General features: G+C 38.8%; 1 protein-coding gene across 2 annotated transcripts in view; it reads left to right on the top strand.

The window, feature by feature from the left end:
• The first annotated feature begins 728 nt into the window (after nt 1–728).
• Nucleotides 729–13,829, top strand: part of LOC105453073 — a 61,422-nt gene continuing 48,321 nt past the window's right edge. For both annotated transcript variants that reach the window (XM_011694776.1, XM_011694774.1), the window contains exon 1: nt 729–1,503. In XM_011694776.1, the coding sequence (XP_011693078.1) occupies nt 1,446–1,503 (58 nt within the window). In that variant the 5' untranslated portion in view covers nt 729–1,445. The remainder of the gene's footprint in view (nt 1,504–13,829) is intronic.

The following is a 13,829-nucleotide window of genomic DNA, read 5'->3' as shown; positions in this document are numbered from 1 at the left end:
TCAATTTATACAATCTCGAAAAAATGGCAAATATGAGCCGCGCGTTACAATTTTGTATGAGTGTGCGAAATTCGAAGCGAGACTGATTATCGATTGCGGTTGCGGGTTGCGGTGTGCATTATTCGTCACGTCACAATCAACCGCGTGTAATTTTCATGTCCACTCCGCACACGCATCACTTAACCTGATAAAAATGCCGTATATAATTATATCTTTGAAAATAATGCCCAAAAAGTCGGCCTTATACTTCAAATTAAATTAGAAATTAAAAATGATTGATTGAGCTAAACTAAAAATTACCGAGTTCGTTAGAAAAACGAGCATTTTTCTCGAGCGTCACTCATGCGGGAATCTTCTTTACGAAGATCCGTAATCCGAGAGAGAGAGAAAGAGGGAGAAACACGCGTTTCCGGGAGCGAAAAGAAATAATTTTTCGAGAAGCCGTCCGAGCTGAGCGGTCGTCGTCGGCGTCGCGTCGGCTCCGATTCAAACGTAATTGATGCGTCGACCGCACGCGCGCTCGACGCGCCCGGTGGGGATAAGGAGGGAGACGACGGCGGCGCCGGCGACCGGCCGGCGCGGCGCGCGGCGGAAGAGCGGCCGGGAGGGGGGAAGACTTACGGACGCGCACCTACGTGCCGACGCGGAACTCGGAAGAGCGGCGCTCTCTCGGTGACTCCGGTGGCGGTGGCATTCGTCTGCGAGCCGCTGCGCCGCGCGGTCACGCGTTCACTTTGATCCCACGCATTTAAACCCGACGACACGACCGGTGTGTGTGTCACAGCCGGATATCTTCTCCGATATACGCGCGCCGCGTCAACCCTCCCGCGAAAGGGAGCCAGCCGGCGGTCATCCGCAACGCATGAGGGGGAAGCACGCCACGGTCTTTCCACTCCCTCGCGCTCCGATAGTGACAGAAACCGAAGAGAGGAGGGCAAATTTTTTTCTCTCACCCTCTGTCTCTCTCTTTCTCTCTTTCTGAGGGAAGAGGCAATCCGCACCGGCGATCGTCGTCGTCGTCGTGCCGTTATCGAGGGAAACCGGCGTGACGCTGGGAGGTACGGAACGGTATACTCATTCGCCTCTGCACGGTGAAATTAGCGCGGAAAGTGCCTGCACGCTCCGTTTCGTCCCGCGAAGACGGAGAGGAAAGAAGAACGGAGGAAGGAGAACAGGAAGCGGAACGCAATCTCTCGGGGAGACTCGCGACGAACTTGGAGCGACAGCCTGAGGACAGACCCTCTCTCGTCTTTTTCGTGCGACACGAGATAACCCTCTCGAGTTCGTTTTCATAGTCGCGGGCCCGGGGGAGGGGAACCGCCTCCGATCTCCCGGTGATTATTCTCGAGTGGCTCGTCTGGAGACTCTTCCCCGCGGGACAGGCGAAGGTTAATAAGTTGTGCTGTGACTCTTGTGACAGCTGCAGAAACAACCCTCCGCGGAGAATGGAGCCGACGAGGATCCTGCTGTTGATCGTCCTTCTGGGTGCCGTCAACTGTCAGAGTGAGTACTTTTCAATCTTCGTGTATATATACACACACGTAACCGCCCGTAAGCCGGCCCCGCCACGTGCCACGGCCGAGGATTATTACACACTCCTCCGGGGTCGCGCCCGGCACCCGGTAATTCACGCGCACGCAGTGGCTCGCATCCCGGCGGCGATCGGGGGCGATCGATTAAAGCTCGCGTGTTTACTATACGAATTACGCGGCGATGAATGAGATCAACCGAGCGCGTTAGCGTCTGTATAGCGCGTACAATTTAACGAGGGACGATACTTTCTGGAGTACTTCTGGCGGAACTGCAACACGCGACGATCGTACGTCTTATACGGACATTTTTATGTTACGATATTTAAAGGATTTAATTTTTTTCTGACTTTATTTTTCAAAAAGAAACATTAGACTTTTCCTCGAACGATCATACGCCAATTAATCTTATTTTTTTGGTTTTTTAAATTTAAATCCGCTGACCAAACAGTTCGCATCAGAATTCAGGATGGTATAACTTTATTTGTAATTTTATGTAATTTTTAAACGAGAAACGATTGAAAAGTCAGATGACATTGCACGTATGTGAAATATATTTTAATAAAATATTACAATAAAATATATTAAAAGTCAGATGACATTGCACGTATGTGAAATATATTATAATAAAATATAATAAAATATATTATATTAAAATATGTTAAAATATATTGAGACGTATTATATACATATACGTTCAAATGCACAAGCAAGAGATTGTAAATAGAGAAATGCGGTTAAATTTCTATCCTAAAATCTAACCCATGTAATTTACGCTCCGAAAAATGCGGTCGTAGCGTAACGATGTTAGTAGCCCCTGCGATATACGCGCCGACATTTCTCCACGGGCTGTCCATCGATCGACGCTAATTCATGGCAATTATATCGGGGGGACGCAGGATGCGTATGGAAGCGCCGGCATCGTAATTTTGCGCGGTAATGACACATTTTCGCTCGTGACGCGGTTCAGTGAGTCTTTTGTGAGATATCGCGCGGGGGAGGGGGCGTGGGAGGGGAAACCCCCTCACCTTCTCGATTTATTCCGTTGGCAGATCTTTCCGGATTGAGATCCTCTCGGAAAGAGAGTCTCTTTCAAAAGCCAACTCCGACTTGTTAAATGAACTTTTGATAAATTTCTCGATTTACCGCGGAACTCGCGATCAGCTTATATAACTTCATGAATTGTTTCCGCTTTTTTTTTTATTTGCGAAGTTGATCAGTTTTGGCTACAAAGAGACTAACATAACGCCCGCTTCTTCTATCGATCAAACACATTTTATATAGATACGCCCGCAACGACATCGTCCGCATTCCCGTCGATTCTTCTCGTTTCGTGCACGACTATAGCACGAGCAAACACGCGATCGTGCGGGCACACCGTGAATTCAATATCGCCGATACACGACTGATTGTCTACGTAAGAAGAGCCGTGGTATGCATCAGCACTTTATCAGTGGAATCATTTATACTCGAGCACAGAAGCGGCCGAATAGATGCTCTTTCTCTCTCTCTCTCTCTTCGCCTTTTTCATCTTGCAATAAATTAAACGCAGTAAGCTGGTTTCTGCAAACAAACAAAAAAATCGTACAGAATGCCTGACACGTAACACAACGTCTTTCTTTTATTCTGAAGGAAAGAACTTTTTCAGTAACTTTTTAATTTAACGGCCACTGCTTTATGAATAATACACGAACGTTGCTTCTTTCATCAACGAATTAAATCTGTGCGCGACATTGAAAAATTATTTCTTATTCTGTTTGCTCAATAAACGGCGATACGTAAGTCCCAGAGCTTACGGCCAGTATAACATATTTGCTTTAAAAGTCTCTAATTATATAAACATGAGTTAACGGTACTACAATTATCGCGCTTTCAACGAATGGCTTTACTTACAATTAGCGAGTTCTTATTCATCCCGCGCGCGCGCCGTTAAAAGGAGACTAACAGCGTAAAAGATCGGACATTGGTCGGAGTAGATACGAAGTTACGAATGCAGATTGCAAGTCACGATTGGAATGTCACGGTGTGCACGTGGGCTGCACCTTACGCGTCGCAACAGTCGAACGAGCGATATCGATCCAGGCTAATCTGTTGGATCTTTGTTTGTGAATAATTCGCAAAAATTTCAGTTTCTCACGTTAGTGATCAATAAGGCGAAAATCCTGTCAGAGAGAAAAAAATATATGTATACAGGATGAATTTGAAATAGGTTGTGGAAACATATTCTAACGCATTTGAAACGTAAGAAAAGATCTTGGACAAAAATATGGGAAAAGAAACGTTCTTTTCGTCTAAACATTCTTTTCTTTTGTGAGCAGTTGGACATACAGTTTATAAATCTTAAGAAAGCGAGAGTTTAAAGATAGTTTCGTCAAAGAAAATTTTTTAATAGCTTCGATAAGTTTTTTTTTCTTATGACCACCAAGAGTCACCTATTTCGACTCGCAAATATGTACGCGTTCTATTCGAGATATTTATTTTACGTGAATCTTATTGTATATGTAGAAAATCTATTTTAACATGAAACGCGCCAGAGATTTATATAATGCATTCGCACAGTGGCATTAATCATTTTAAACTTTTCGTGACTATTTAAGAGTGTCACAAATTTCACAGTTTCTGAATAGTATATGTATATAAGGAAAATGTATCGAATCCAGGTAGGAAACATCATTGTGCTTGTTCCAGGTGTTTAAGAATTATAAATCCATGACAAAGTAAAGATCTTGAGGCTTAAATTTCATAAAGATTTGCGCACCACGTTTCTCGGAGCAATCTGTGAAAGGAGCTCGCGGGACGATTATACGGGTTTTTAGAGACGAATTTGTATATACCGCGGTATTGTTAGATGACAATAGTGTCCACAGGATGAAGCGGTATTTTCTGGGGCCAGTAAACCTGCACGTAAACCTGCAAAAATTTAAAGGAGCCTTTTAAAACGAGCTTCTGGGACTTGCATCTCTCCCTTTTCTTCTGCCTCTCTTTCTCTCTCTTTCCTTCCTTTTTACAGTACTTTTGAATCTTTGAGGAAATGCCGCACGCCCTTACACCTTCGAACGTTCAGGTAGAAGGATCCTACGGCCGCTTTATAAAACACACAGAAAATCCGACGAGATATCCAGGGAAACTGAGAAAAGAGTATTGACCTTTCGTCGACGCCTTAGTAGCGCTATTATTATTCCGGTGTTCAAGTCAAGTACATTTTTGAGTACGTTATAAGGAACAGTATTTCTTGTCATGTGTAATAAATACTTTTAAAGCAATAAGCATTTTATGAGTGTTATACGCTGCGGTTAATTTTTTATTTTATTTTAACGAGTTGTAAAATAAATTTTCAAAGACCCCGAATCTTAAAATCACACGCACTCTTGCAAGCTTGTACTCATAAATATAAATGAAAACAAAATTTTTATTTATGCGCCATTAGTTTTCTTTTATGCCGCATACATGCACATCACTGTTATTGTTCGTTTTTACCGTTGATTAACAGTGCAATCATTTCGCAACCAGTTTTAAAGATGCATCGCATAAAAATCCGCAATCCATTCTGGAATGATAAGCGAGAGAAATTGATCTGCATATTATTTGAGTTAAATCACAACTTTATTTAACATAACTTTATTTAACCACTCTGCCAAGAATGTAGTTCGCGACGGAAATATAAGCACTGTCTTGTCAATTCTTCATCGGATTAAGTTAACGAGCTGCGATCGCGGCGGCGATTCTCACGCTCGGTAGATAATCTTGATTCATAGAAGACCCTGGCTACCTTCGTGATAAATGGCAACCTCCAAGGAAGCCAGCACGAGGAAGAATATACTCTCGAAGCAAACGAATATGTTTGTAAACTGTAGTCAATTAATTGTTTTTGCATTATCATTTTTTATTTGCCATAAATTTTTATATATAAAACAAAGAATTTAAAATTGACAATGTTCGGATTTTTGCGACTTGATGCTAAAGTTATATGATACTAAATATATTATTAATACTATAAGAACTCATCAGACACAATAAAAGAGATAGAGAATTGAACGTAAGGAATTAGGAAAGGTAGAACGAAAAATTACATTGTTTGCTTCTGATTTTTTTCTAATTCCTATATTATGTTCAATTTCCTGTTCCTTATTCCTTTCATTGTGTTCTGAGCTTTAACATTACTATAAAAAAAAATCAGAAACGTCGAGATACTATAAGGTAATTCTGCAGATTAATAATTCTGTCGCTCACGAGATTAGTCATGCCTAAAGCTCGTCTTCGCAGAACTCTCAGGTGATTCTGTACGGTAAGGTCTTTATATCAGCGCCTTGACGGTCAATGTTTTCTAATTCGAGCTACCTGGTCTCATGCCGCTAAATTTACGTCTCAGTCGTCGATCACCATCGACAAGGCTGTAGTTCAATATCAGCGGTCCGTTTGAAACTGCTTGAAATCCCTAAGTATTTGCGTCACGCATTAAAACACGTTTTAAGCTATCAAATATATGTAAAGCTATTTCCGTCCTATCTTTAGCTGTCGAATACATACAAATAGATAAGTGAATATAAATATCGAAGTAAGCTGCGAATAAAGCAGAATGAAATATTTTCTAGAACGATTTATATTTTAAATTACTTATACACGTTATAACAGATAACGGTAATCAAATTCATATATGTGCGATTTTTTTTTACTATAAATTATCGTAATACACTTCTCTAGAGAAAATAGTTTTCTTTTTCTTTCACACATGCACAAATCAGCATAGCAGTGATCTGTGACACTTTTTTCCCTGCAGAAGAGAGAAAGCTCTCATAAGAATATCCGCAATGCGTGCGATCATCGACACGACTTGGCGACGACGGTGACTTTTTTTTTCGATGCGCCAAAACGAGGTCCTTGCTCGCCGCCGCCATCCAATTTACACCTTCGCGCGGCCAAACTCGGCAAGAAAGGATTCTCGAGTGGCCATTAGGACGGGCCCGAAAATGTTGTTCTTTGCGCGCGGGGACTCGGTTCGCGACGCGAGTTATTTCGGTCCCCTTCTGGACCGGGGCGTATCAAGGGCGCGGCGGCTCCGGATTGTTCGTGCTCCGTGTATATTTTAAGAATATCGACACGGATATTTATCTCGCATTGTCGATAAAAACATAGTGAAAGAATGTATCTTTAATACGCTTTGATATTACATTATTAAACTTCCTGAGATTCCTATTCTGATATAAACAGTAAATTGAAAGGGAAATTAAAATGAGAGAAAATGAGATGGATCGTATGCTTTTAAATGATTTTGTCAAATAATACATATGAGATAATTGTACGATAATTGTATATTCACAGCCAATAAGTCGATCTCATCAACTAAAAGCAGCGTCGGAAGTTTGAAAATCATTTTACGAAACAAAACATTTCATTGTATGGTAATCGATAGATTGTTCATACGCTAGATATTAAGATGTTTGATAAGAATTCCGAATTGAAAACAACATTGAAAATTCAATGCGAATAAGAAATGACAACTACCTACATTCCACCGATCATTCATTATACGAAGTGCTAGATGGGGATAAAAACACGGCCGTCCGGAAAGTGATAATTATTCGAAGCCGACGAGATTGTCTTGTCGAGGAAAAGAACAAAACGATATCGTTGAGGGATCTCGTGATCTTAACCAAATACCTGGCGGACACTGTAATTATTGGCCGCTTCGTACGAAAATTTTGGCCACCCGACTGTCTTCGGGCTCGTCCCGGGACGCGTTTAATCTCTTTGTAAATTGGATCAATTAAGTAAGCCCTGTCGAGCGAGGGTTCCAGTTTAATTGACTGAGTGTGTCAAAAGGCGATAGCATCTTTGGCCGCGGACTTATTTAATGAAGTACGATCCGGCAGTGGTGTAGACTTAAAAATTCACCAGTGTCACGAATTTCTTTCTTGACAAAATAAGTAAAATATAAGAACATCGATTGACCCGTTTATATACGAATTAATTTTATATATTTGTCTATTGATCTCTTTATTTTTTAAAACTTCAAAATTATTTTTGTGTAAAATGCATTTTAAATGACATTAAAGTGCAAAAGATCGCGATGTACTTTTAAAAATCTAATTAAGATAATTAACACATTAACATAATAAAATTAAAATATGATTTTTAATAAAATGTTACAATTTTTAAATTGTTATTTGACATTTACGATGAAATTTTTATCACCGTTTAGCAAGTTTTGCGATTGAAGTGAAGGAATAATTTAATTTTTTTTTTGTTCAATTCTAATTAATCTAATTAAGTTCTATTCTGATCGCTGGCCGAAGGATATCCGCGAGTTCCGCGGTGTAATAGGCGTGCGATATAAGTCCCGTGAGATCGGATCGGACGGATTTTGCCGCCGCGAGGCGACGCAGCAACGGGCCCGGACAAACGCGGGACAGGTCGAAAGCCGACGGTATGACAGAATCACGCGCTTAATTCGTCCCGTTGCCTCAATGGCACCTGTCGTCTCCAACCGGCGGAGAGTCTCTCGCAACAACAACCATTGCTGCCATTAATCACGATCGTCGAATGCATCGCGCGCCGTCTCGTCGTCGCCCGACGACGACACACGCGGTGGTTTCTCGCCGTCGACGAGGCGACGGAGCCCTCGTTCTTGCCGCGCGCACGAATGTCATCCATCATCGCGCCGGCGACAGGCCGTGCCGTGCGGTATCAAAAGCCGTCCCGACTGCGTATTCCGACTGCGTATACACACAAGAGAAGTCGGCCGGTCCGACCTAAAGTTTCGAGGTCCGCGGGCCCTGAGAAGATAAGACGCGCGAGTCCTCGGCCATTAAGACGGTGGTTCTCAAGCCAGCGAGCCGTTCCAAGCTGTCTGCAAGTGTAGATTCAGAAAGATTTTTCTTATATAATTTTCATAAATTTTTCATAGTGTTTCAAATTATTTTTTTCATTATGAACTACCACCCTTTAATCCTCAACTCAATATATGTATACGTTATATGAGAGATATTAAACAGCTGTGCAAAATTAGAGGATTATTCGGGAGATTGGAGTATATATATATGATTCTCGAGAATCTCTAGAGAGAGTCTGAAAGCTCTCTCTGCAATGAAGCATGCGGGCGCCACTGCATTAGGACGCATGCCAACGGGGCGGCCATTAAGAAAATAGATCAAGTTCTCGGCCAACTCTGAATTGAGTTTCCCCCTGCGCGGGTTAAACCGTTTCGCGAGGAGAGTCGAGCGGCGGAAACTCTTTGATCAGACGATGAGTCTCCACTTCTTGTTTTTCGCGAAGGTAGTTCACCGTTTCGGATTAGGCCGGACAATTCTCTTTTTAAAAACCGAGTCATTCTGCTTTCAATTTTTTTGTATAAATGTATCAAATCCTCGTTATAGCTTTAATATAACTTTTCCATTATTAAAATCACCTCTAATGGAACCTAAAGCACTCCCATCACTAGAGAAAAAGTAGACTATATGCCACAATTGAGTGCTCATTTATTGCTCTAGTCGCGAATTTATTGCTACTATCCATTCGCAGAAAATTAATATCAAATGTGGGGGTGCTGACTTCATGCTTTTGTTATGCTAACATTTTCACTCCCGAAAAACACGTACAGAGTACTGTAAAGAAAAAAAAAATAGGTATACTAAAATTTTTTGTTACATTTTTGCTTTAAGATATACTTATACAAAGAAACATCGAGAGTTTTGAATAATTGTACCTTACTCTTGTATACGTGCGCAAACACCGTCATATTCCTAATGGATTTTTTTAAACAAAAAATAATTTTGGACTTGGATATTTTAAGAGCAAATAATTGTAGAAACATTTTAAGACAAAAATTAGTATAGCTATTAATTACTTTAATGTACTTTACTCTTATACGTGTAAAAAAAATCACGAGTGTGACGGTGCTTTTACATTGTTAGCATCTTTAACATCTTTTAATTAAATTTTTTGATAAGAATTATTTTATCATTTTTCAAATTGTCTCTATTTGTTTTTTTTTATTATTAGTTCCAAGGAGACATTAGAATTTCTAAAGTATCTGAATTCTGGTAAAATAGATGGTTGAAACGGAGGCAGGTAGAGTCTGTTGTTCGCTCTCATAATGAGATCCGCGTGCCATCACGCGTGCAGCTAGTGTTGACCACCTGTAGTTTAGACGATGAAAAGGAAGAATCGCGATTCGATCGATTACGATGGATTATGGAACATCAACGGAACAGATCGCAATACAGACTGCCTGATATTTCTCCTTGGCCATGCCAGGAAATTAGAACCATTTCCAGAGCAATTTCCTGCCCCTCTCTAGTACATATGATGCCCTCACTCCGCCCTTTCATTTTTGAACGACGAAAGGGCCATCGTGATATTAATCTAGCCGCTCTTAAGGGTGGCGCGCGCGTTCGGAAAGAGCAGATGCAACATGCAGTTTTTTCTACGATCAATCGATATATAGGTGGAGCTCTTTGAACATAAAAGACTGAAAGCCATACGTTAATTTTCGTTGAATCGTTCTTTTATTCTATAGTTATTCAATATTTCATATTACCTTTTCATACCTTTTCATTACCTTTTCAATAAAGTATATTTGATAAGTAATGGTAAGGAGATTCTGTCTTTGTGTTACATGATAGTTTTAAAATTGATATTCTTACATTGAATTTTAATTCAAATAAATATTTAATATATTTAGTATATTTTTATCTATGTACTTAATTTTTGTTTAATATGTTTTATTTGTCATATTAGTTTTATCTATTTTTCTTTTTTTATATTGCACTATTTATTTTATGTTGCTTTTATTGTTATTTTATTTTTTGCAACAAGCATTTAATACATAGCAGTCGGGCAAGTTACCGTCTGGTTCGTGGTTTAGAATGGCGGAGCAACGTGGGCGGCCGAATTCTGATCCGCGTATTATAGTACATCCCTCCCTTAGAAGGGAGCTGGGATCGTATCAGGATTCTTTCTCGGAGAGTCAGCCCTTGAAAATTCTAAGGAATATCTCGCACGGGAGGTCCTCTTCTTGTTGAATCTCCAAAGAGTATCCTGTTCCGAAACGGTTCGATATTTCTGAAGCGTTGGAGAAAGCTAAAAAAACAAGAAAAATGCATTCTTTTCCTATGGACCAACAAATCGAAATCTTTATATGCAATATAACTGTACATATAATTTAATAGAGAGAGAGAGAGAGAAATAATAAGATATTAAAATGTTTCAAAATCCTACATTAAAATTCTAAAATATTGTGATTATATATTTCTTATTTTTTTATTTTAATTACAATAGAATTTCTGTTTGATCTCTCTTTGGTCTAGAATCATTTTCTTCAATGGTGATTTTAAAAGGTAGGAATGTTCTCGATTTATTAGAATCAGTGTTTAGAATTACTACGCGATTAGAATTTGAAAAACATCACCAAGTGTTTAGAAATCTCGCCGCGCAGTTCGATTGCTTACATCCGACACAGAGTGTGTTTCCGTTCCACGAGAATAGTTTTCGAGACTGACTTCTGTGTCCCGCGGAAACGTTTACGACGAGAACCACAACTGATGAATCATATTCGAGCTCATGCTAAGGAGGGTTAAGAGAAATGTGCTTGCTTTAACTGCGTTCCGCAGATCGCAAAATATTATTATTGCAAAATTGCCCGATTATTGCAAAATAATGATTTTTATACAAGCCCAGCTTATAAGCATGAAAATTTCACGGTAACACATACATTGTGTAGCACATCCAAAAGTTAAAAGTTTAAAAATAAAATTAGTTCTTATTGCATAGTAATACTAAGTTAAGAATTTGTACATTAATGATGTCATAATGAGTAATATGTATCTTTTATTGAGCAGCAAGGCAATTTTGTTGAATAACAAAGGCTTAATCATCGCGTTAAACGCGAGATGAGCAAAGAGATGTTAGATATCTCGACTGTAATTATATTAAATTACTATTATCATGTTTATTGAATAATTACACAATGATTCAATGACATGAGAAGTTTCCGTTGCAGTTAATTGTGACCTTAGAAAAATTCCCAGTTGAATCACCATCATTGCCAGGGATACAGAGTAATTATTGAATGTTAATTTGTTCTAAACGAAAAAAAATGGCAAGAATATTTATTAATAAAATAGATAGTGCAAACGTGCATGGATTTTTCTAATAAAATTTCGAGAGAGATATTTTCTGGCAAGCAGTTGTTGGCGGTGTTGCAAGCAGTCGGAAATCGTGGGTGGAAAAAGTGATCGGCGCGCAATTTTCTAACGAGAAGATCGTTGTACGTTTATGTTGCATCGCGAGTGGGCCGCGAAGGATTGATATGCAAATGCATCTTTTACGCTCCGCAGGCTTCGTTGGTTGCATGGCAAGTCGATAGACCGAAGAAAGGGAAAATGTATTCTTTAAACATATTTAATCATAATTAAACGATTAATCTCTCTTTTATTGTTTTATTTAACATGTTTTTGAATTTATTTAAATCTTAAAGTTGAGAGAATTACATGAATACAAATGCAAATTTAACTTGTAATATTCACATATTAGGAAGTAATAATTTTTTAAAATTAAAATTAAATTTAAGCCAAAATTTAAATATTTTTACAATTTTTAAAAGCGATTTTTTCTCAATTGCGTTTATAGTTTAGATGTCAATATTTAGTCTCTGAAATTCTGTCTACAAGTTTTACGTTACAAAAATTATATCGAAGAGCTGATTTTTTTTTACTGTTTCTCTCTCTCTTTTTTTTCTCAAATCAATTACATTTCGTTTTATTTAATATATATGCGCACATATATCTGAAACTAGTTGCACGTGACATTGGTTCTGTCATAATTACGTTCATTTACACTTAAACAAGTTCTTGCCGGTTCGTTCCAATTTATCGTTTCTTAGAAGAGCTCTCCACCTCTAAACTCTCCGGCAAGGGATTTAATTTCAAGTGCAACGTTGTGATGGACGCGGTCTCTCATTATATAAATTTCACGATGCAAATGAGAGTTGCGTGCGATGAGCGTTCAGGTTTTTGTCGCTGGCTGATCGATCGTTAAGTGCCACGATTTACGAGCGGCGGTATACTCTCGTTAATATCTCCCGACCTGCTTGCAGCACCGACCAACCGACTGGGGATCGTAGAATCACGTGCGTATCGGTCCTACTTCCCCGCCCGGGTCCCTACTCATATTTCTCGTATGAATCACGCACGGACGTAAGGCAGGATTAATTTTCGTTGCATGCGAAGGCGCGTGTCTTCCTCGACGACAGCGTTATTTGAGATCAAGATTATTACGCGTTGAATTCTTATGAACTCTCCAATTCGGGATTAAATCTCCATTCGTTCAAAGAAAAAATAAATTTACGATTAATCGCACAAAATTGATGGAAATTAAATTAAATCAGCTTAAATTAGACAAAGATAAATTTTTATCGGCTTGTTACTCACTAAAAGTGAATAAATCGTTACTGATTTTCAGTGTATATATCATCTTCCAATGGCATACTTTCAACTGTGATAAGTAGTGATTATTTCAATGTTGTTTCAGTGATATGAAACAGTATATCACTGAATACATTGTTTGAATAAGTCAAACAATGAATATCACTGAAAGATAGTGAATTTCAGCGCTTCAGTTTAAATTTATAATTTCGAAGTTTTGAAAAATACATTAAAAATTTGAATTTTCTTAATTGGATTGTTTTATTAATCATTATCTTTTTTTTGCACATGTACCAAGTTTAATTATTAATTTGTAATATTTCAGATTATAATACTTTCAAATTTTTTAGGAATAATTTCGTATATGTATTAATTCTTTTTATTTATAATATTTGTAAATATTGTAAATATTCTGAATAAATTTATCATTTGCACAAATATATTTTTCGAAACTTCGAAGCTTCGAAGTTCGAATGTCAAAGCCTTCGAAGCAAATCACCAGCCCTAATATATTATCACTGAAACAACATTGAAATAGTCACTGCTTATCATAGTTCAAAGTATGTCATTGGAAAATGAAATACACTGAAAATCAGTGATGATTCCAGTGATTTACTTTTAGAGAGTAGTATAAAAAATTAAAATAAAATTCAATTGTATTAAATTAAAAAACTCATATCGTTTTAAATTATTAAATTGTATCGGGCTACTTTTGTAAACCAAATTCAGTTTAATTTAACGACTACGCAAAATAGCGGTTTGAATTCAGTTTAATTATTTGAGTCCTGACGCGCGATCTAGCCTTCGCTCGCAGGGGATTCAAGACAATTCAAGCTCGATCGTGAAACAAATCCCCGCGTCGCGCGTCCCGTCCTGCCGC

This window comes from Wasmannia auropunctata, unplaced genomic scaffold (genome assembly GCF_000956235.1).
Source record: "Wasmannia auropunctata unplaced genomic scaffold, wasmannia.A_1.0 LD336022.1, whole genome shotgun sequence".
NCBI lineage: Eukaryota > Metazoa > Arthropoda > Insecta > Hymenoptera > Formicidae > Wasmannia > Wasmannia auropunctata.
This window is presented reverse-complemented; position numbering and strand designations above follow the sequence as displayed.